A 21,550-nucleotide genomic window follows, 5' to 3' on the forward strand; every position below is an offset into this window, starting at 1 on the left:
CTTGCGAAAGAAACGACCAAGAAAAGATGTCTCCGGTAAATAGGATATGGATTTTCATAGAAAGTGAACGGAAGCCCAGTACATTCTCTCTGCCTTCGTCTTCTGCGTTGTGATGTCTTGGTGTCCCCTTTTTGTTCGGGCTGAATTCGCTCGATTCATGAACAATGTAGCCTCTTGAAGTCGAGGTGGTTCTTCACGTTTGCGCCGGCGGTGTGGCTCCCGGTGTTCTTGTGGAAAAGGTTGTTGGAAGTTCCGTATACGAAATTAACATTGTTCTTGATACAAGTATACACAAAACAAGCGAAGACAAAGGCTAATGTGGGAGGCTGAGAAGAACTCCTTTCCGCAAAAAAAAAGTAACAAGAAGGGTAAAGAGAACTTTTTCCATCCCAGGCGAAATGAAGCATTGCCGAATGGCTAAACTACACGGCTTTGCCACAGAAGTGAAACCCAAATGCTAGGAACGAGGGTATCTCCGACGAAGAAGGTCAAGGAATGAGAAAATGTGAAGTTGACGAGTAGGTGTACAGAAAGAAACGCGCGTAACCGAGTTTTTCGCCTTTGCTGAGTCATAACGGCGTCTTGACTTTCGTGCCGAGCTGTTTGCTTAGTTGGAGGGTTGATCTGATGCCTCTCCAGACCAGGGCGGGGGAAGAACGCGTAGCGGCGTGGTCCTCCGGTTCATTGTTCAGGCGCATCCAGAAGAAGAAGAACAGTGCTCACGATGATCAGCATATCACAAGTCCAACAAGCTCTCGCCCAACGTCTCCCCGCTCCTCTCCTTCTTCAGTGCCCTCCCCTCACTCCTTACACTCAACGCAGCCCCGAAATTCATCCCTCCCCCTCCACCAACAGCCCCCTTCCCAGGCACCTTCTTCTTGGCCCCTGGCGCGACCCTCAATACTTCCACACCGGGCTGCATCTCCAGCACCCTCCGCAGCCCCTCCAGCGCCTCGACCCTCCTCCGATACAGATCCGCATCCTCGACCATGGGCGCGGGCTGGGCCTCCATCAGGCGGCGCAAGCCCTCCATGGCCTCGACCTTGCGCCGGTACAGATCCGCGTCTTCTTCCTGCTGGTGCGTCGACCTGCTGCCCGCGCTGCTCCTCCTGAAGTGCCCGTTGTGCTGCTGATCGGACCACGGCGGCACGCCATTGCTGGTGCTGCCGCCGCCGTTCTTGACGCTGTTGGTATTGTTGTTGTTGTCGTCGCGCCAGCGCCGCTCCCAGCCCTCCATGACGCCGACCACCTTCTCGACGGCCCGCGTCACGCGGCCGACGTCCTTATCGATGCTGGAGGCGCGGACGGTGTCGCGCACGGCGGTGGTGCTGTCGCGGATGGCGGTGGCCGTGTCGCGGAGCTCGCGTAGTAGTGTGTCGATCGCGGTCGTCTGGCTGGCGGCCTGGATGCGCTGCGCCGCGACGAGGGCGTGCAGCGCGTAGGCGATGTAGGCGAGCAGCGGCAGGAGGACGGCGAGGGCAGCCGTCTCGAGCGGTGAAAGGGAGATGTTGTAGGTCCGTGGTTGCGCCGCCATGTTTTGTTCGCGGGGGTTTTATCTTGCGCCGGATGGAATGCGCGCGCGTGGGAAGGATTTGCGTGTATTTGCGGCACGCTCGGAGACGATTAAGGAGGCTTGGGATTGAGTAGCGTGCGGGCGCGGGTAGGTATTTTCGTTCTGCTCTCCCCGTCGTGGAGTCAGAGTCGGAGCATGTGCGGCGGGCGCCCGGAGCGGTCGGTGTCGTGTGCCGGCAACTGCGGGGTTCGGTCTCGCGATTTCGGTTGGTGGCGCGCGCCGTTGGTTGTTGTCGCGGAGACGGGCGGGAGCTACGGTGGTGGTGATGCAGCGGCACGCGCTGGGCGACGAGGAGCTCTGCGATCGGGCATCTGCAAAGCGGGCGCGGCGGGAGACGGGCCGCCAAGGGAGGAAAGGGAGGAGCCGGTTGGTTTACGCACGAGAACGGGCGGAGCGGTGGGAAAGAACGGGAACAACCAGAACCCCTTTGCCGAGGTGATCGACGCCCCCCGCAGCGCGCTAGTGTAGGGCTGACACCTGACCCAATGGGATGGTTGAAGAATAGTTTAATGCAATGAGCGGAGATGTGATTAGCTGTTGGATTTAAATACTGTACAACACCCCAATTCTTGAACCCCTCCCACATACCAATCATGCCGATTCCGACTCATGCTCGCTAGACACAGCAAACTTGCTCTTGCTGCGGACGTGGTGGCCATATCGATACAAGACGTATGGCACCGGTACCATGACCGCAGACGCACAGGCCAGGATTGTGCACGTATATGCTACCCCTAGGCCTTCGTAGATTGGAAGCCCGGCAACAGTCATCCCGCCAGCTGCGATGTATCTCACCACCGCAACGAACGTCAGGGCCGAGGCCGAGTACATCTCGTAGGAATCGATGATGTACATGTACGTGCTGATGAAAACTCCCGTCGTCCCATATCCGAAAAGAAAAGACGCAATCATCGGCGACCAGATGCTGATGGATGGCCTGGCCGTCCATCCCATCCAAAAGAGCGAGATAGAGATCGCCGGTGCAGTTACCATGGCGTACCACAGACGATCTTCTGGAGTACTCTGCTTGGCCTTGACCTTGTGGGCCGTGTGTCGGTAAACAAATGGAACTACCACGAGAATCGATACAACACCGGCGTCCATGGCGACAAAGATGACATTCGTAAGTCCTTGCGTGATACCATAAGTCTCCTGGTAAATGTACGGGTACCCGTCCAAAAACGTAAACAGGATGATGTAGATGATGCTGAGGTAAAGTGTCCACAGCATGATGATCGGTTCTGTCGCCATGAGAAACGGTCGTGTCATGGCAATCTTCAGACGGGCGGCTGCTGTGATGTGCGCCATCTCGTGTGGTGAGCGATGCCTCTCATCGCCTGTCGTCTTACGCAGATGCTTTGCCTTCCACTCAAGGAGGATAGGAGCAAATGTCTCTGGCATGAAGAGGACTATCAGCGCTAAGACAACACCTGTTGCAAGAAGCGAAACCCATTCCGCCCAACGCCAGCCGATTGTGGGTCCCACATAGGAAACCATGACGAGACCAGTCAAGGGCGCACCAAAACCTCCAACGGCGTACAACGGGAAGGCCCACGTCTTCTCTAGGCTGTTGTAGAGATCAGATATGGTACCCCCGGCGCAGGTCAGTGGGGTCGAGGCCGACAATCCGGCGAGTGTGCGAAACACAAGCTGAGCTCCGAAGTTTGGTGCGAGTGCGGCGGCCATGATCCAAATGCCAAATATTGTGAGAGACCCTGTGTAGACTGCAAACCTTCCAAATATCTCAGAAAACGGGCCTGTAATCAGGCATCCCAGTCCGAACCCGATCAGGAACATTCCTGTAGACCAGTAAGTAATGAACACTCACACAAGTCGAGTTGAACTCTACCAGTAGCCAATGTCTCCGCCACCTCGCTAACGCCGAGTTCAGCGGCTGCCTGTGGTAACACGGCCGCGTCGACAGCGCCAGTGGCACAGACGACCAGAGCGATCGCTGCTACCTGGAAGGTAACTCCAATGCGTTTCACGTTACTCCAGTTCCTGGGGTTCAGTGGGTCGTCTTCACTTTGCCATCCCACAACAAGAACTTCGCTCTCCTTGTCTGAGTCTGGCTGTGAGACTTCGAGTGTTGGTCGTCCAGGGGAAAGTCGGGTTTCCTGTCCTTTCGAATCGCTCATAGCGCAAACGATCTGTCTGTGCTGCAGCCAGGCTTGCATATTGATTGTTGGGGAGGGGAGAAAATGAAAGCGATCAAGCTTGTATGAAGTCGCAATTCAGTGCGGTTGTTAAACGCTGTGTAGGCAGTTGGGAGTGTGCTTCATCGCAATCGACGCAGATTTTGAACTGATGCGTTTCTCATCCATTTTGCCACGAAATCCCGCGCTAGATTCCTCTATAGTCATTCGGAATACATTCCGCAACTCGTTAGCATCAAACACAGCACGGAGGGTAGGGCGAAGCGATATACCCCGTTACAGTAGTTATGGAAAGAAATACGTCCTTGAATGACGTGTTGGGTCATACGGTCCGGAACGCCCACTTCCGCGCCATTTCCAACAGCAACGCGGATGCAAAATTGCGGACCCAGCCCAACGAATCGGTCCGCAATCCCTTCGGAGGCCTTCCGCACATCATGTTCTGCCTTGAAATGCGCTGCGGGCTAAAGCATATTGGTAGAACATGTGAGTGATCTGCACATGCAATGATCCGGGCGAAAAGATATTGCACAACTACATGTGCGTACAAACGTATCTGCAGCATAATGAAGCCTTCGTTGTGCATTGATGCATCTCAAACGCAATATATTAAACGTTATGAATTATACAAGGCGAGTGTGCTCTTCTTCGGCGAAATGGCTGCAGGCTCCGTCCGCCACGCTCGTCAGATCCCCTTTCTAGATGTCTGTAACTGTACATGCTTGTAAGAACACTTTCGCGTCAAATTCAACGACATCGAGCTACGCGTAGAAATATCCGGTAACACGGCTAACCAAGGTTGAAACAGAAAAAGGGGATAAAATGTACAGCAGGAGCTTCCGAGCGGGATGACGTATCTCGCACTGAATTCAGCAAAGAGACCTAACTGGATATATTTTTTAGACTTCTATAAGCTGATGCTAGTAGTCGTAGAGGGACGCTGTCGTGTTATTCACAACGAGATCCGTAATATCATCGTAGGTAACGCCGAAAGCAAAATCGTTCCGCGTGGGCCAGTCTTCGTGGCTGCGGGTCTACCTGCCACGCAAATTTGGTCTGTTCAGAAGTCTCAGTTTCCCAAGCTAGTACGCCCCCCTAGTACTCCCGGCATCTTTTGCGGCCCCATCGAGCGAAGGACGCCAATCAGTGTGTGAGCGGAACGTTTACTGGTGTCTAGAATAATCCTGGTAAAGACAGCGTAAGTATAGCGTTTTCGTCGCATGCACTTGCCAAAGTCAGTTAGTTGTAGCGTTGAGAAGGTTTTGAGCGGTCGGCATATTCGGCACATAAGTCGGCGAATTACAAACAAAAAGCGTCTGGCCAGCCTCCGTGCAGGCGCGAAGTCCGCGCAAAGGGCGGAATGTTTACCTTGCCAGATATGGGTACTCAGAGGGTGCTCAAAGGCGTTTTCGCTGTTCTGTGATTACCTCTCGGCGAATCATTGTGGGTCTCTTTTGGCCGCGACTGTCTCCATATTCTGCACTTGCTCTCTTTCTGTCATCAGAAAGCCGAAGGCCCGCATTGGTCGCTTTTCCGCGTCTCTAGGAAGGCTTAGCTTCACAATCATAGCAGTCCAGAATGGCAAAGATTGTAAAAGCGGCACTTGCTCAAAACTCAGTCGTCATATTGACGGAATGGGACCGACAGATGTCGACGTTGTTGGCCAGTAGTGCATCAACATGTTTCCCACAAAATCTTGCTTATAGCACTCGGTGCATACAATGGTCTCATTTAATCAAGAGTGACAAGACCTGACGGTAATGAGTGTCTAAGCGTTCACATGTCACTGTTGCAAACTCGTCCAAGATGCCATTTTTATCGCTTGAAACCACGACCTGGCGAAAGATTCGAAAGAGTTTCCATCGTCCAAAGACACAAGATACACGTGGATGGATCTATCTGAATATGAAGTATGGGAAATAATGAACACCCATTCCAGCGCTCCAGTAAATCCTACATCTATAGTTGGTGACTCATAAATCCGAAGTCGGCTTCTGCCACCACAACGCGCAGCAGAATCCCCTTCATTTTCGCAGCCATCTCAGTTTATGCCTCTGCCCCATTGACCAGCTCCCTCCTAATATCCTCCAACCTCCTCCTCTGCTTCCCCTCCCCGTCAAAGTTCGCGCCATCCAACCACAGCGACAATGCCTCCCGGGCAGCCCCTTTCCCCTCCTCTCCAAACCAATCGGCCTCCACCATCGAAAACCACACCGTGTCCCTCCGTCGACCCCTCACGATCAAATGAGCCCTGAACAGCCCTTCCCACACGAACCCAAGGCGCGCTGCTGCCCGCTTACTCGCTTCGTTCAAATTATTCGCCTTCCACTCCAGCCGTCGGTAGCGCAGGTCCTCGAACGCATATTGCGCGAGCAGGTAGATGGTCTCCGTCGCGGCGGCCGTGCGCTGCAGCGGGGGTGCGAAAAGCAGGTGTCCGACTTCGACAACGCCGTTGGCGGCATCGATGCGCATAAACGCGGACCAGCCGAGAACGCGATCATTGACGAGGATGGCGAAGAAGAGGGGGTCCTTGGAGGCGCACTGGTTGGCGACTTGCGTGCGGAATAAATCCAAGGCGTCGGGTGAAGAGGGGAAGGGTCCGTACGGCAAGTAGTCGAAAAGCCAGGCATTGTCGGGACCGCTGATCAGAGGAAACAGCGCGTCCGCATCAGACGGGGCGAGAGGACGGAGCGTGACGTGCTTGCCTTGGAAGGTTCTATGTTCTGGGCGCGTGACTGGCCGTGGCTCGACGACGGGGCCAAGCGGCCTGGTGGTTTCCGGAGTTTGGGTCATCATTCCGGCCGAAAAGGGCTTGGGCTTGTATAGGTGCGGAGTGTGTGTGGGCAAAATGGTGTTGACAGCGATGATTCACACGCTCATGCATTTATGTCCGAGGTCGACAGGGATTAGGTAGCGGGATTACGCTAAACCAATTAAGGTCAACATGAGCACTGCCAATGAACGCCTCTTTTCTGGCCAATGCTGGTGGCCAATATAAGCTGTGCGGAAAAAGAAAATGAAGAATTAAGGTATAGGCCTTCCGCCGCAGTGAGATACAAGTATCTCAATCCCCAAGCTAACATAACACCTGGGTATTGCCTAAGCTAACTAGTAATGCGAACTCGGACCACGAAGATGGTGGATCTGGATCCAAGGTCCAAAGCATTAACAATGATGGTGAAGGATCTGGACCCAAAGTCAAAAGCATTAACAACGATGGTGGAGGATCCTGATCCTCCCTGACCATGACACTTACCTTCTCATTGACAGACTCCTTCTACTGGCTCACATCTGCCTCTCATAATCTTCTTTTACCGCCCTTGTTTCTCAGAATTTCCGGCTAACGTGTGCTTGTTGTTACCCTCTTATCCTGAGGACGAGCTGCTGGTGTGTGGCGAACAACACTCCTGTCCCTGCTCCCACCTGCTGTGGATTCCGAAGTCTCGTTCTGTCCAGCATCAGAAGTTCTGACGTCCTCGTACATCGCGCGATTGCGTCTGGCTCTCCTACTGGCCGTTCTTGCAGCGTCTTCGCCCCTCAGCTGGGCTTCGTATTCCATAGACCATTTGAGAAAGCGCTGTAGTAGACTGTCCTCTTTGCTCTCATCCCAAGGGACTGCTAGAAGATCTGCGACGTACCGCTCTGGAAGGCCCACGAGCGTCCTAAATCTCTCTTTGTTCATCTTCAACCTCTCTTCTTTCTCTTTTTTCATCGCTTCCTCCTCATCGAGCTCGGCCATGGCGTCTTCCAGATCTTTGAGATCCCCGTTCCGCTTTGACTTTTTAAAGTGTGCTTGTGCGTGTTTGAAATCAGCGAGGGTGACTTTGCGAGATGCGTCGCCATTCCTCTCCTCTCGGTCCTTGATCGCTCCCACGACAAAGAATTCCTTCATGACCCGGCTTGCGTTGGGATAGGCGGCTGCGAATTTGGCCATGCGGCGGAGTAGCTTGACATCCCAGCCTAGAGCAGAGCTGTCGAGAGTGGCACTGTACGGCAAGCCGGACTCGACACCTTCGCCCCAATGCTTGACCAGCTTATCAACAGCATTGAAGTGGCGCCTGAGGCTAGCGAGTATGGACTGTGCATCCCGGGAGAGCTGGTGCGCCTCTTCTTCCGGCGTTAATGATGGCCTGAGAGTAATCTGAGGAGTCTCGTTGCGGTGTAGGGACGCGTATGTCATTTCCTTCAGCTGCTCAACAACGAAGTCGCGGTCCTTGACGGTACGAGTACGGATAGCCAGGTCGAAGAGGGCTTTGATGAGACAAGGCGGCCATTCGGCCGAGGACTTGTATCGCATAAGACTCTGAGATGGCAGCCAGTTCTTCTTCTCCTCGCCCCATTTGTCTCTCAGCGCGGCGAGGAGATCTTCGGTATCGATATCCTATTCTGTGCATCAGTGCGCATTTGGCACTGCGCGTCGGGTTTGCGGGTGCTGGAGAGGTCGCTGGAGACTTACGTCGGGTGAGCTCATGATGAGCGTCTTGTCTGTGCGGTTCGCGTGGTCGCGTGCCTAGTGGGGTGGTTGAAGAAGGTCGGGGCAGGTGCTTGATCGAAAAGGAAGTAGAGCCCGACGCGCCGCAAATGTCTCCCCTAGCAACGCACCTGCCGCGGGTGGAACCCGTAGGCACCGCACAGAAAGCTTCCAGCAGTCGTTCGGCGGCCTTTCAATTTTCATTCACCGACGATTGGCGTAGCAAGTCTAGTAATATCCGCTTCGCAACCCACGTTCGCTACTTGTCGTACTTTTTTCTGGCGCATTCGCGATAGCTTTCTCAGAGCCAGATGTGTAGTGCCTTGGCTCCTGGCAGCTGGCATCGGCGCCTCGAGCGTCCTAGAGCGGAAGTGGTCCTCGGATTCTTCTGAGTCGCTGTCTTCCCTTTCCTCCGATGCCACGCTCATCAGGTATGCCCCTTCGGACTGGGTCACGATCTTTGCACCCGCTCTCTGAAATCTCATAGATTCTTTTCTGCTTGACTTGGCCGGATTCCCTGTGTCATTCCTTTGACCAGGCGCGTGGTCTCCTCGTTGTCGGCCGTGTCGACTCTTCCGCCCTGCATCTTGATCCATCTTTCGAGCTTTGCCTTCTTGCCAAACAGAGGCAATGCGCCTATTATCGCCGCCAGGTGTGCCTGGAGAGCGTCGTCCGCGACGACCGCCGCGCCGAGCCTTTTAGTACACTGAAATGTCCGGGCCTGCGCCTCGATCTCTTGTAGAAAGTTTCGCTTCTGCTACCTTGGCCTGAGTAGGCGGCAGTATTTCGGATGCCTTTTTCAATCTTAAACAGAAATTTGGCAATTCTCCATACATTCTCTCATCGATTTCAATTTCGGTGCACCGGTGCTCGGTCTCACTGAGAGTTCATACATTGCTCCAATAATCGCGTAGCGTTGGACAGAAAACATCGCAACCAGGCTTCATACACACACCCCTCTCCATTGAATGCTCATGGCATCATCAATTTAATCACAAGAAACCGAAGTACGACGAAGTACTGATGAAGTCAAAATACGGCCAAACCACCGGACGCACCTCTTCCTTTCCGCAGGCGCACCTGTAACCTTGCGTCTGTGTCAACGATGATCAAGAATATACAGGTTACAGAAGGTTTCGGAGAAAAGATGTTTGCAGCGGAGTAGCCTGAACCGGCGGTATAGACTATTGGGAACTAGTGCCGCTAACTACGTCATCACTAACAGAGCCGCCATTATCCCTCAAGACTCTGTCAACTCCACACTACCCAACAAGACGCCGCCCGCTCAAAGAACATCGGCCATCTCAAGTTCTATACGTCCAAGCAGCTGTGGGTCGACACCACCGCAATCCCTGTCCTGGCCGTGCCCCCCATCCATCAACCGTGTGCAACAAACTTCCTTCCCGTCTTCCCTATAGCCAGCAAGATCCAAAGGCGTTTCCCTCCTGCAATCATGGCGTGGTCTCAACTGGAGCCCACGGCGCCGCATCTGACCTACATTGTCCTGTCTTCTTTTCTCATCGTCTACGCGCTTTTCTCCCTTTTTATCCGCAACCGCCTGCACCTGTCCGAGCCGCCGCTAGCCACGCTCTTTGGCATCATATTCGGGCCACGCGGAGTCGGTATCCTGTATCCGCAGCGCTGGGGAATGGACGACCTTCATATGCAGGAATTCACCCGCTTGATCCTCGGTATCCAAGTCTTCGCCACCGGAATCGAGCTTCCACCGCGGTTTTTCAGCATAGGGCCGCAAGGCAATTGGCGCAGCATACTGATGCTGCTGGGACCAGTGATGATATTCGGGTGGCTCGTTTGTGCAGGGTTGATCCAGGCACTTCTGGGAGTGGACTTTGTCATCGCGCTGATAATCTCGGCATGCCTGACCCCTACTGATCCAGTGTTGGCATCGTCAGTGCTATCAAACTCACAGTTCTCGACCCGCGTGCCTAAGCGGGTGCGGCGGCTGTTGTCGGCGGAGAGCGGTTGTAACGACGGCGTGTCATTCCCTTTCCTGTACATCGGCATCTTCGCCCTGATGAGCGCGACGGCAGGGAAGGCGGTCAAAGACTGGATCCTTATCACACTGCTCTGGCAGTGCGCGCTGGGAATCGCTCTCGGTGTCGCGCTCGGGTTAGCCGCCAACCGCGTCCTGCGTTTCGTCCACGCGCACGACTTCATCGGACGCGCCTCCTACCTCGTCTTCTACCTACTCGCGGCCATCTTCTGCACTGGAGTCGCCGCTACGCTCGGGACTGACGACTTTCTGGTCGCCTTCAGCGCGGGCGTCGGTTTCAACCACGACGGCTGGTTCAGGCGCGAGATTGCGCAGACGCGCCTGCCGCACATTATCGACCTGCTTCTCAACAGCACCATGTTTGTCCTCTTTGGTGCGAGTATCCCTTGGTCCCATTTCGCCTCCTCGCACCCAATCTTACCAGACTTCTCCGTGTCTCTGAATCCCGGCCGCCTTTTTGCCCTCCTCGTCTGCATCATCCTGCTCCGGCGCATTCCCATCGTCCTCCTTTCGAAGCCGCTCATCCCAGACCTGCAGACCTACCGCGAAGCCCTCTTTGCGGGACACTTCGGCCCCATGGGTGTGGGCGCCCTCTTCCTCGCGCTCGAGGCGCGCGCACAGCTTGAGACGGGCACCTCGCAGCCGATGCCGTATCCGCCGACCAATGGAAGCCTTCCGCCCCGAAGGGAGCTCGCCGTGCTCGTTGTGTGGCCCGTCGTGTGCTTCGTGGTGCTTGGCTCGACGATGGTGCATGGTCTGAGTACGCTGGCGATCAGTGTAGGAAGTCACTACGCACGGAAAGAGGGAGAGCGCGCGCCGCTAATCGGGGCGGAGACAGAGGGGTTCGGCGCCATGGTGCATGATGAGGATGAGGTTGAGGAGGAGGAATGCGAAGAGGAGACGTAAAGTCCCGAATACCTCGCAATCTCCGAATGTCTATTTTCTCGTTCCTGTGTTGCTGCACGTATTTTCTTGTTGCTTATTGGCTTCGTATGCTGGTCTTCAGCTGGCTCTGCGCTGTTCTCGCGTTACCTATGCGCCAGCAAAGTTTATTGAACCTCTGACGTCATGCGCTTGACGATCGGAGCTGGCGCTTGCGGCGTCCGAACGTCCGAACCGTCCCGCAGATAGGTAGACGTCGTCGCGGTCTTCTGTCCAGTGCGTTGTCGCTTTTCACCTTTTTTTAGACAATGCCAGCCAAGCCTTCAGCCGCAACTGCGCGACCTCCCGCTTTCGCCTGCCACCGTTTGTCGCCTTTGTCCACGTTTGCATCCAAACAATGCCACGTTTGAATAGCGTACAATGCAACCACAGAAAATGAGGACGATGCAAAGAGGCTCTTTTGGAGGGTCACCGAGTGGGAGGAACATGCAGAAGTCTGCGCTCAGGGCGCTGCCATGGGTTTCGCGCACGTGGCCGGGAGGTGGAGGACAGGTCTGATAAGAGCGGAGGTGAAATTCTGGCGGCTAGGCATGGGCGTTGGTAAAGTTCTGGCGAAGTGAGGTGACGCACTCTGATTCGGCGATGATCGCGATTCCGCATATACGAGCGGATTATTCACGAACTTTGGTCTCGCCGAAGAGACAAACGGCGAGCGGGCGCAAAAGCGGAATCTTCAGTAAGTGCAGAAAAGCACATATGGGCGAAATCTCAGTGGTGGCATACACGTCGTAGAGGCGACAGCCTCTTTTTCAGGCAGAATTTCTGTCTTGTCGTTTTGATTTCACATACCCCATTCTCCCTGGTCGTTTTCCTACTAGGAAGTCGTCGTATTGGGCTGCAGCACTTAACTTCACTCTGACAGGGACTCCGAGCGTCAAGCCCGACCGACCTCACCACTGAGTAGGCCGCAGACAATGCCAAGCTCCCATCTCTGTTTCTCTCACCGCCCATTGTCTGTATTTGTGTCGTAATTCTGCGAATTATAAGGTGCGCTGCCGTCGTTTGAGCTCTTTGGATTTTGCTGTGCGGACGTTGGGGTTTTGACCAGCAGTTGGCGGCGCAGATTTCTGTCGCCAACACTTCGACCACCAATACGTCACCAGCCACTTCAGGCTCTTGAAGTGACAGCATAACCAAAGAGAGAAGCTGGCCTGTGAAGAGGTGAGGCACGGACGCGGCAGAGCAAGCGGCTGATAAAACACGCGACACCGCAGCCTCCGCGATCGCGCGCCAGTTTTACCTGGGACAGTCCTCGTGGGCATCCTCATCGCAGCCGACACCGATTTCGCCGTCTTTTCATTGGCCCGATAGCCTCCGCCGTCTGGTGGCTTGGTTGACAGACGACCAGATCCGACCTCAGTGTTGGCCTTTTGCCCACGCACGCGCCACATCCGGATATCCCATGATGGGCCAGCTGTTCGCGACGCCCGTTTAGTCAGTACCTTCAGCACGCCTTTGTGCGCGCAGGTCACTCGGCTGCGCACGAAATCACCATAGCAAACATATAAATCAACCTTCCGTGTCGCGCCAGCCTCTCCCTTTCAACATTTCTCTCCTGCGTCCAGAACTTTCGCAACTTGACGACTCCATTGTTGTTTTCGACGCCACAGACACATCCTCCACACCCTACTTCAATCTGCGGTCCGCACTAAGCTTTCAGACCATTTCCGCCTCTGGCTTTCCGCTTCTGACTGCCCCGATCTACACAAATATGATCCACCGCCTGAACTCTTCTTCCCCGCCGGGGCTCAGGCGCACCTCTGCTCCACCCGTACTCCCTTCCACGCCGACTACTCGCAGACCCAGAGACACTATCGACGTCATGCGCGTCGAAGCCCTTCTCAACCCTGTGGATGACGAGCACGGATCTAGAGTCCACCATGAAGCTGCCACCGCTCTCCTCGAGCTTAGCTCAGGACCAAGTAAGCCAGCCAACCATCCACCATCCGCTTCTGACCGACCGTTGCTCATAACTGCATCAGGTACCCCGGCAACCTCGGTATTGGCTCAGCTCCCTGGAGCTCACGGCGACACTCGGAACAGCCCCTTATTCTATTCCTCTGCTGCCTACCACACCAATATGCCGTCTACTGCCTCTGAGGCTGGGGAAACCTCATCCGAATTCGCTCCCTCTCCGTCTCCGCTTGGTGAGGGTTCACCCCTCTCACTCATTCGCGCCGAAAACCTCACGCTCGATCATGACGACGAACTCCTCCTCGCACGTGGCAGCACTCTCCCTTCCAGCGACGGCGTCGATGACGGCGACCATGGTATGTCAAGCTCCTCTCCGCATCTCCACCCTTGCTCACACCCGCTAACTTCTGCACCTCCTCCTCCAACAGAAACCGCCGGCGACCCGCAGAACCGCGAGTTCACGTGCTGGGTGAGGCAGGACGGCTGCGCGACGGGGCAGTACACGCTGGACCTGTCGCGAAAGATGGTGTCGGACTACTTTGGGCGCAACAAAGCGGGCACGCGCAAGGTGCAGGAAGGGCGGTGGATCCGGGCGTGCCGCAAGCACTACCAGCGCAAGTCGTACCAGGACCAGTGGCGCTGGCACAAGGGCTTCGTGGTGATCCAGCAGCTGCGCCTCATCGCCGAGCAGCAGCCCAGCCCGCCGCTGCGCTTCAAGGTCAGCCTCAAGAGCAGCGAGGAGAAGCGCCTCGACCGCTACAAGAGCACCCTCGTCGACCAGAAGCGCCTCTTCGATGCCAACGCCGACGAGGCCACCCGCGTCGACCACGACCAGCCCGACCACGCCCCCCTGGCGGTGCTGCAGGAGATCAAGGAGTTTGTGAAGGCCAATGGCGATGCGGAGGCGTGCTTGGGCCTGGACGAGTGCGTGGCCTTGGTCGGACACGCGATCGAGATGGTCAAGAGCGATAGGTGCCGCCGCTTGCCGCTGTTCGAGATGATGCCCATGTTTGCGGATGAGGGCAGCAAGGCGAAGAAGACGCCGTCCCCGAAGAAGGGTGCGGCCAGTCAGAAGCGCAAGCCTGCTGGTGGCAATGGTGGCGGCGGCAGCGCTCTGAAGCGCGCGAAGGCGTGAGGTACTTGCTCACTCACCGGTTTCTTTCTGGCTGACGGATACGGGTGGATGGTGTGGCTCAAGTGCTATGGTGTTTTTTTCCTTATGTTGCATGAGCGGGTAGCTCTTCTTCTCTACGGTTTGTAGAGGACTTGCATTGGCTGGCTGAGAAAGGAATCGGCGTCTCTGTGTGGTTTACTAGCTCTCCTTTCTCCTTTGCGGCCTCAGAGGCGCGGTATGATGGAGGAGCGATGGAAATTTTCTCATGATGATGTTTCTCATGACTTCGATCAGGCTCTAGTAGATAGTAATGCACATCGCAACACTGACATGGACTCCTTGGCTTGTTAACAATTCACGAGGCGTGAGTGAGGACTGTCTATAGATAATAGTCGCGATTGTAGAGTTGTGGGTACTGAGATTTGCGGAGAGAGAGATTTAGCTCAGTTCCGGACTTGTTACGAGTCGGCCCATCGGCATTCAGTAGGTTTGGATGCTGTAGCTCCGATTTGTGTAGCTATTGCTAGTACAAGTGTGTTGGTAGCTAAGCTTGCATTGCTGGAGACCATACGCATCTTCACATGACGCAATACCACCTTCCATCACATGCTCTTCTCTTCCTTCCCTTCTGGGTAGCTCCTTCCTATTGCTCAACCTCATCCGCATGTGACGGGGTTGCTGCGTCCAGCTGCCAACCTTCTGCCGCAAGCCCCAACCTATATAAACCCTTCCTCCAACTCCATCTTCCGACCCTCGCCTATCCAAGCTCACCCAACCTCAACCTCACAGCTTTCAAGATGGGCGACAACCAGAAACTCGTGACTCAACTGCGCCTCGACGACCTGGTGAAGAAATGGGGCCCGGATCCGGTCAACTGGGGAATCCCTCACACCTCGAAGCTTCTTGAGCAACCCCAGCAGAACTTGCCGCGTCACCTCATCGTCGCCCTCCATCGTCTGGCGAAGCACACTCGTACGCATGCCGACCGCGACTTCGTCACCCGCAAGATCTGCGACAAGATGACCGACCGCATCACCGACGCTCTGTTTGAGCCTCCCACCGCGCCCTTGGACAGGGACGATCTCATTCCCTCGGACGTCGATCACGTCTACAACAAGCTCCAGAAGACCTTCGAAGCCGTTGACGCCCTGTATGAAGCAAGTGGCGACAACCCTTTCCGCTGGCTCCCTCACAACCACCAGCTGGCTGATTCCGCCCTCGCCTGGGACTTCGCATTCATCAAACATTTCACGGCCCTCATGAAGGCTCACCCCGGCGGCCACATCATCATGTCCACGAAGGTCTTCCCGCGCGCTATCGAGAGTAGGCGCGAACTCAACCCGAACAGCCCGGACTGGCTCACCACAAAGGACTTGATGTCTGTTCCCGACATCTACGCCAAGGTTCTTAAGGAGATGCCGGAGATGGAGCAGGAGGAGAGCGAGGAGGCAGAGGAGGAGAATAAGGAGAAGGGAAAGGAAGAGGAGGAGAACAAGGAGAAGGAGAAGGCTGAGGAGCCCGAGTACCCTTCTGCTCCGCGCTACAAGACCGCATATGGCAAGATGCTCGCGGGGCGTCTTGACAATCTGGAGTTGGGCTTCAAGGATCTCCGCAAGGACGTCGAGGAGGCAAAGAAGGAGATCCGTGGTCCCTAGATAGTCTCTCTGATTGCTTGATACACAAAATGGGAGATCTGAACTGATGATGAGATGACTTCAATTTATTTTCGCCCGTGCCATGGGTATCTGAAGCTATCGTCCGGATTTAAATGTCGAATTAATAATTATACATTCACATCCGGGCGATAGCTTCAACTACCCATATTTGTTCCTTTTTCTGTGGCCTGTAGCCAAGACCAAAAAAAAAACAGCTTTCGCCGAAGCAACATTATACAACTCCCATCACGCCTTCACTCCCTGATACGCGGTTACCGCGCAGTTCCATCAAGCCGGAGGGATCGACACGTAGTTCCCCCAGCCTCCCCGCCGAGCCTCACGCATGGCAGCACCGTAAAAGGAAAGTTCCCCACGGGAAGTCCCGCAAACGGGCATAGACACCCCTGGCAGTTTTCAAGCCACGCCGATTTCCGGACCTGCATCCCGTCCGCGCTTAATTTTAACCCGCGGGAAGCCGACGAGAGCGCGGGGGTGGGTGGGCAGAAATAAAACCAATTATTCAGCCGTTCCTGTGGCGTTCGTACCATGAACGCCCCACGATGCAAGTGGCGGCTGCGCTAAGTAATAAGCTTGATCGGCCGGCTGGCTGGACCATGGGTCTGGGCCGGCATGGCCATTTTTGGTATGTGCTTGGTGGCATTTTTTCGAAACTGTCATCATGATGTTACATCTGTAGGTGGTGGGGTTGAGATGGATTTCCAGAGTTCATCGTGGAGTTGGTTCCTGATGCTATCTATAGCTTGTGGTTTAGCCAATGCCTCGCGATAGCGAAAATCCATGACTCAATTAACTTTTTCAGACAGCAAATTTTCGAAGTACGCTGGTTTCGTGGTGTTGCATCAACTCCGGTGCCGGACCACAAAGTAGCACTTGAAGCAGAGCGAAAGTTGGTATAATCGTCAAGTCATCTATTCAATCATCTACAGAATCTTTACAGTCGTATTACTTTCCAGCTCTTCAGTGGCCGAATTTATGCCAGCCAGAACCAGAACTTCTGCAGCCAATTCTTCGGCACGGGCGGCTCATCCAGTGCTGCCAAATCCTCCATCTCCGCCACGCCCGTGACAACATCGACGTCCTCGATCTTCCGCGCGAGAGGGGTGCGGAACCAAATCTTGTGGCCGATGTACAGGGCGAAGAAGATGGGCAGGGTGATGTAGGCAGCGAGGAAGTCCTCGACGCTCCACTGGCCGGGGAAGAAGACCTGGAAGCCGTTGGTGAGGGTGAGGAGCGTCAAGATGAGGAGGATGAAGTAGGTAAAGTAGGGCTGCAGCGGGGTGCGGAAGGGCAGGCGCTCCATCATCTTGTGGTAGATCATGGCCTTGCGGAAGCGCAGGTACGTGATCATGACGACGATCCAGGCGATCAGGCCCGAAATGGTGCAGATGTTCATGAACCACGTGAAGACGGAGCCGGTGTTGCTTCCGACGTTGAGGTAGGAGAGGAGGCCGATGGCCCAGGTGCCCAGGACGGCGGCGTAGGGCACACCGCGCTTGGTCGTCTTGGTGAAGATGCGGGGGGCCTGCTTGTTGAGGGCCAAGCTGTAGAGGATACGGCTGCCCGAGTAGAGGAAGGCGTTGCCGGCGGACCAGGCAGAGGTCAGGATGGCGACGTTGATGATGTGGTTGAGCGAGCCGATGCCCGCGCGCTGGATGCCGATGACCCACGGCGACGCGCTGGCGTCCGAGTCCGGGCTGAGCAGGCGGTCGTCGGTCGACGGCACGATGGCGCCGATCATCAGCGAGCCCAGGCCGTAGAAGATGGCCAGGCGCCACACGAAGCGGCGGGCGGCCTTGGGGATGTTGCGGCGCGGGGCGACGGTCTCACCGGCGGCGAGAGCGATCAGTTCCGGAGAGGTGATGAAGGCGAAGCCGGCGCGCACGAAGGCAGTCCAGTAGGCCAGGAATCTTCCAGTGTCGCCATCGACCAGGTAGGGCGTAATAGCGCCTGGGTTCTCCCAGTAGGAGAAGCCGATGCGACCCTCGGCGGGAGAACCGCCCAGAATGATGACCAGGCTCACCAGGATCAGCCCGATGATGGTGATGAGCTTGATGCTGGCAAACCAGAACTCGGCCTCGCCGAAAATCTCGACGGCAAAGATGTTGAGGCACAGTGTAACGATCAGGATAATGGTGATCCACACGGCCGTCGGCACAGGCGTCTTCCAGTAGTCCAGCAGGATTGCTCCGGCAGATGCCTCGGCTCCCACAAGCATGGCGTACGCGTACCAGTAGTTCCATCCCGTTGCGAACGCGAGACTGGGTTCTACAAAGCGCTCGACAAAGTACGGGATGGAGATACCCTTCAGCGGCAGGTACGTCGCCATCTCGCCCAGAATGTTCATGATCTCATAAACCACGATCATCATCGACAAGTATCCCATGAAGAGCGGTGCGGGGCCGACGGTGGAGAGAATGCTGCCGGAACCAACAAAAAGTCCAGTGCCGATACTAAGAAGTGTCAGTGTTGAACGATTTGGCGCAAACAATTAGGAGAACGTACGCTCCACCCAGGGCAAGGAACTGAATGTGACGACTCTTGAGACCACGCTGCAGTTGATCATGGCCGGCGAGTAGGTTGGCAGTGCCGTCATGGTTCATGCGAGAGACGTCGATGTCGCGAGGAAAGGTCTCGCCCACGGCTTTGGACTCGACATCAGCGGGCTCGGCCGCGCCGTAGGCCTCCTTGTACTCCTTCTCCATTTGAGTGGCTCAGAGGGGGAGAAAGAGGAAAGGGTCGGTGGAGGGAGGGTGTGACAGGGAGTGAAGCATGATGTCGTGAGGGCGCGACGAAAATATATGCATGCGGCGGAATCGTGCTTGGAGCCAAGCGTAGCATCCAGGCTGAGAGGCGCATCCCGTTAGCCCGGTACTTGTTCGAGAACGACGCGGGGTTCGCCGTGGGAGCGGGTGTTGATTGGGTGCCACAATTATAGCAGAAGGGCCGCATGGGTTGGGGCGCGGAGCTTATGGGTGGAACCAGAAGCCGATAGGCAAGTCGAACAGCAGCCCGTGCTTTTGTATCGTAATTTTTTCATGGGTCACCCCGCGGGGTAACAAACAAGAGCGACGGCGCCGCCCGGCAGCTTGGCGGGCGGCTCCCATTGGCTGCGCCGCTGGCTTATCTTGGCGGGGCCTGAGGTACTCCGACGCAAACCGAACAGAATGACTAATGCACCCCAAATAGGCAGCTCTTCACGATGACTCTTTCGTGATAGTCAAAAAACTTCAGCCCTATCGCGACTACACATCTTTCCCGTCAATGGTGAAATCCTGTTCACTCCTTTGGGATCAGACCATATGATGGCCCTTCTATAGCCGAACGCCTCTTATCTATTTCCCGCGAGGAGCAAGGATCAATTTTTTTTAACAGGGAACCGGTGGTACCATTCTCTCGCCATCTTATCTCATGTCTCTGCCTTGTACACTTTATCTATAAGCAATTCACATCAAATTTCATAACCGGCCAAGATGGGAAGCGTTGGCATAAATGCAGCGGCTCTGCCAAATGGACTCACCGTCCACGGAACCGCATACGTTTCTGGCAATGCCTCAGGCGACGTGGTTGCCAGCGATGTCGAACTAAGCTTCTGGGGCGGGGTCGACCCGCAGACTGGTGAAGTCATTGATCGCCATCATCCGTTGAGTGGAAAGAGCCTCAAAGACTCTATCCTCGTCATTCCCGGCGGCAGGGGATCATGCTCGGGCAGCGGCGTCATGCTGCAGCTGCTTCTCAATGACATGGGGCCCAAAGCCATCTTGTTTGAGCGAAGAGAAGACATTCTGACCCTCGGTGTCGTGGTCGCTGAGGAGCTCTTCGGAAAGTCCATTCCCGTCATTACACTGAGCTCCACGGACTTCCGCAGCGCACTGAGCGCCAGCTACCTCTACGTCGACGGCACCCGCGTATCCACCCAAGCGCGCAACCCCGCCTTAGTCAAAGATGGTAGCGAGGCCAGCCCAGCACCTTCCGCCGCTGCCGCCATCAAACTCACGCCCACCGACCAAGCCTTCCTCTCGGGCTCGCACGGCGCCGCCGCCCGCGCCGCCATGCGCATCATCCTGCGCATGGCCAGCCTGCAGGGCGCGCGCGAGCTGCTCGACGTGACGCGCGTGCACATCGACGGCTGCGTCTACACGGGCCCCGCGTCGCTCGCCTTCGCCGAGAAGCTGCGCGCCTGGGGCGCTAAAGTCGTCGTGCCGACGACGCTCAACTCGATATCCGTCGACCAGCGCCGGTGGCGCCGCGTCCACGGGGTCCCGCCGGCGCTGGGCGAGCCGGCCGAGCGCCTCGGCGCCGCGTACACGGACATGGGCGCGCGCCCGACCTTCACCTGCGCCCCGTACCTGCTTGGCAGCGATGTTGGTGGTGGTGGCAACGGCGATGACAGAGAGCCGTCACCGCCTCGGCTTGGAGAACAGGTTGCGTGGGCCGAGTCGAACGCGGTCGTTTACGCGAATAGCGTGCTCGGCGCGCGCACGATGAAGTATCCGGATTACCTCGACGTCGCCATTGCGCTGACCGGCCGCGCGCCGCGGGCTGGGCCGCACGTCGAGACCAATCGGCGGGCCGAGATCTGCGTCAGGGTGCCCGAGGTGCAGAATTTGAAGAAGGACGTCGTCGATGACTCTTTTTGGCCCATCTTGGGATACTGCGTGGGCGGTGTGGCGGCGAACCGCATCCCGGTGGTAGCGGGTCTTGCGGATCTGGCTCCCTCCAACGACAACTTGAAGGCCTTCGGCGCTGCTTTTGCAACCTCGTCGAGCGCCCCCATGTTCCATATGGTTGGCGTGACGCCTGAAGCCCCGACGCTGGAAGCTGCGGTCGGCGAGGATCGCGAGGTGCCTGTTGTAGACCTGGACTTGAGAGGGCTCAGACGAGCCTGGGACACGCTGAACAGCGCCGACGCCGGTCAACCCGTTGATCTCGTGTCTTTGGGAAACCCGCACTTCTCGCTCCACGAGATCAAGAAGCTTGCTCAATTGTGTCGCGGGCGGACGAAGCACGAAAAAGTTGCTGTCGTCGTCACTTGCGGCCGCAGTACGCACGGCCTGGCTAGCCAGGCTGGGCTGGTAGCAGAGTTGGAGCAGTTCGGCGTCCAGTTCGTAACCGATACTTGCTGGTGCATGATTCAAGAGCCTGTTGTCCCCCACGTCGCGAAGCTGATCATGACCAATTCTGGAAAGTACGCTCATTACGGCCCCGGGCTGACTGGCAGGCGCTTCTATTTCGGCAGTCTTGCTAGCTGTGTCTCGGCTGCTTGCGAGGGCTTTAATAGTGGAGAATACCCACCCTGGCTGAGTCCCTTTACTTAGTGCACTTGTCTCGCGTCTGTGCTTGGGAGGCTACACACCGAAGTCTTCTACATTGCATAGTAGAACAACCATCTAGAATTAAACTGGGGGTACTCTTGTAGAATGAGCATGAGCGATTCTGCAATATTGTGTCATGAATTCTACTAAGATAGAGTCCATTCCTTATCTATTTTTTTAGGCTCAATTTTATGTTGCCATCGGCTGCGCTGGAAGATCCCACAGTGTAGTACATTCACAACGTCCCCAGCACAGCCAAAACACATAGGTACGCTACAGCGTAACGTTTTAGCCGTAAGTATTTATTATGCAACCATCCTTTTCTCGCTCATGATGCCATATCTCGCGGTTAGCACCTGCGCCCTGTTGCTGTAAGGG

The 21,550-nt window shown here is 55.9% G+C and overlaps 9 protein-coding genes across 9 annotated transcripts; 4 read left to right on the forward strand and 5 right to left on the reverse strand.

Annotated features, from left to right (window-relative positions):
* Positions 1-736: 736 nt before the first annotated feature.
* LTHEOB_4073 (uncharacterized protein) lies at positions 737-1,534 on the reverse strand (the record flags this gene model as incomplete). The annotated part of the gene is made up of 1 exon (XM_035513067.1): positions 737-1,534. One exon carries the CDS (start codon positions 1,532-1,534, stop codon positions 737-739), a length of 798 nt encoding a protein of 265 aa, XP_035375466.1.
* A 630-nt stretch (positions 1,535-2,164) lies between these two features.
* Positions 2,165-3,750, reverse strand: LTHEOB_4074 (MFS transporter; the record flags this gene model as incomplete). Its single annotated transcript, XM_035513068.1, has 2 exons — positions 2,165-3,372; positions 3,423-3,750. The coding sequence occupies 2 exons, from the start codon at positions 3,748-3,750 to the stop codon at positions 2,165-2,167; spliced, it is 1,536 nt and encodes a 511-aa protein (XP_035375467.1).
* Positions 3,751-5,775: 2,025 nt separating this feature from the next.
* On the reverse strand, positions 5,776-6,525 carry LTHEOB_4075 (GNAT family acetyltransferase; the record flags this gene model as incomplete). Its single annotated transcript, XM_035513069.1, has 1 exon — positions 5,776-6,525. One exon carries the CDS (start codon positions 6,523-6,525, stop codon positions 5,776-5,778), a length of 750 nt encoding a protein of 249 aa, XP_035375468.1.
* A 544-nt stretch (positions 6,526-7,069) lies between these two features.
* On the reverse strand, positions 7,070-8,200 carry LTHEOB_4076 (uncharacterized protein; the record flags this gene model as incomplete). Its single annotated transcript, XM_035513070.1, has 2 exons — positions 7,070-8,110; positions 8,186-8,200. 2 exons carry the CDS (start codon positions 8,198-8,200, stop codon positions 7,070-7,072), a joined length of 1,056 nt encoding a protein of 351 aa, XP_035375469.1.
* A 1,453-nt stretch (positions 8,201-9,653) lies between these two features.
* Positions 9,654-11,120, forward strand: LTHEOB_4077 (Na(+) h(+) antiporter 2; the record flags this gene model as incomplete). Its single annotated transcript, XM_035513071.1, has 1 exon — positions 9,654-11,120. The coding sequence occupies one exon, from the start codon at positions 9,654-9,656 to the stop codon at positions 11,118-11,120; it is 1,467 nt and encodes a 488-aa protein (XP_035375470.1).
* Positions 11,121-12,867: 1,747 nt separating this feature from the next.
* On the forward strand, positions 12,868-14,205 carry LTHEOB_4078 (putative pathogenicity factor; the record flags this gene model as incomplete). The annotated part of the gene is made up of 3 exons (XM_035513072.1): positions 12,868-13,078; positions 13,139-13,426; positions 13,499-14,205. The coding sequence occupies 3 exons, from the start codon at positions 12,868-12,870 to the stop codon at positions 14,203-14,205; spliced, it is 1,206 nt and encodes a 401-aa protein (XP_035375471.1).
* Positions 14,206-14,981: 776 nt separating this feature from the next.
* LTHEOB_4079 (uncharacterized protein) lies at positions 14,982-15,839 on the forward strand (the record flags this gene model as incomplete). The annotated part of the gene is made up of 1 exon (XM_035513073.1): positions 14,982-15,839. One exon carries the CDS (start codon positions 14,982-14,984, stop codon positions 15,837-15,839), a length of 858 nt encoding a protein of 285 aa, XP_035375472.1.
* A 991-nt stretch (positions 15,840-16,830) lies between these two features.
* Positions 16,831-18,562, reverse strand: LTHEOB_4080 (Proline-specific permease; the record flags this gene model as incomplete). The annotated part of the gene is made up of 2 exons (XM_035513075.1): positions 16,831-18,310; positions 18,363-18,562. The coding sequence occupies 2 exons, from the start codon at positions 18,560-18,562 to the stop codon at positions 16,831-16,833; spliced, it is 1,680 nt and encodes a 559-aa protein (XP_035375473.1).
* Positions 18,563-19,330: 768 nt separating this feature from the next.
* LTHEOB_4081 (uncharacterized protein) lies at positions 19,331-21,175 on the forward strand (the record flags this gene model as incomplete). The annotated part of the gene is made up of 1 exon (XM_035513076.1): positions 19,331-21,175. One exon carries the CDS (start codon positions 19,331-19,333, stop codon positions 21,173-21,175), a length of 1,845 nt encoding a protein of 614 aa, XP_035375474.1.
* Positions 21,176-21,550: the final 375 nt, after the last annotated feature.

Source organism: Lasiodiplodia theobromae, assembly GCF_012971845.1.
Source record: "Lasiodiplodia theobromae strain AM2As chromosome Unknown scaffold_10, whole genome shotgun sequence".
Classification (NCBI taxonomy): Eukaryota; Fungi; Ascomycota; class Dothideomycetes; order Botryosphaeriales; family Botryosphaeriaceae; genus Lasiodiplodia; species Lasiodiplodia theobromae.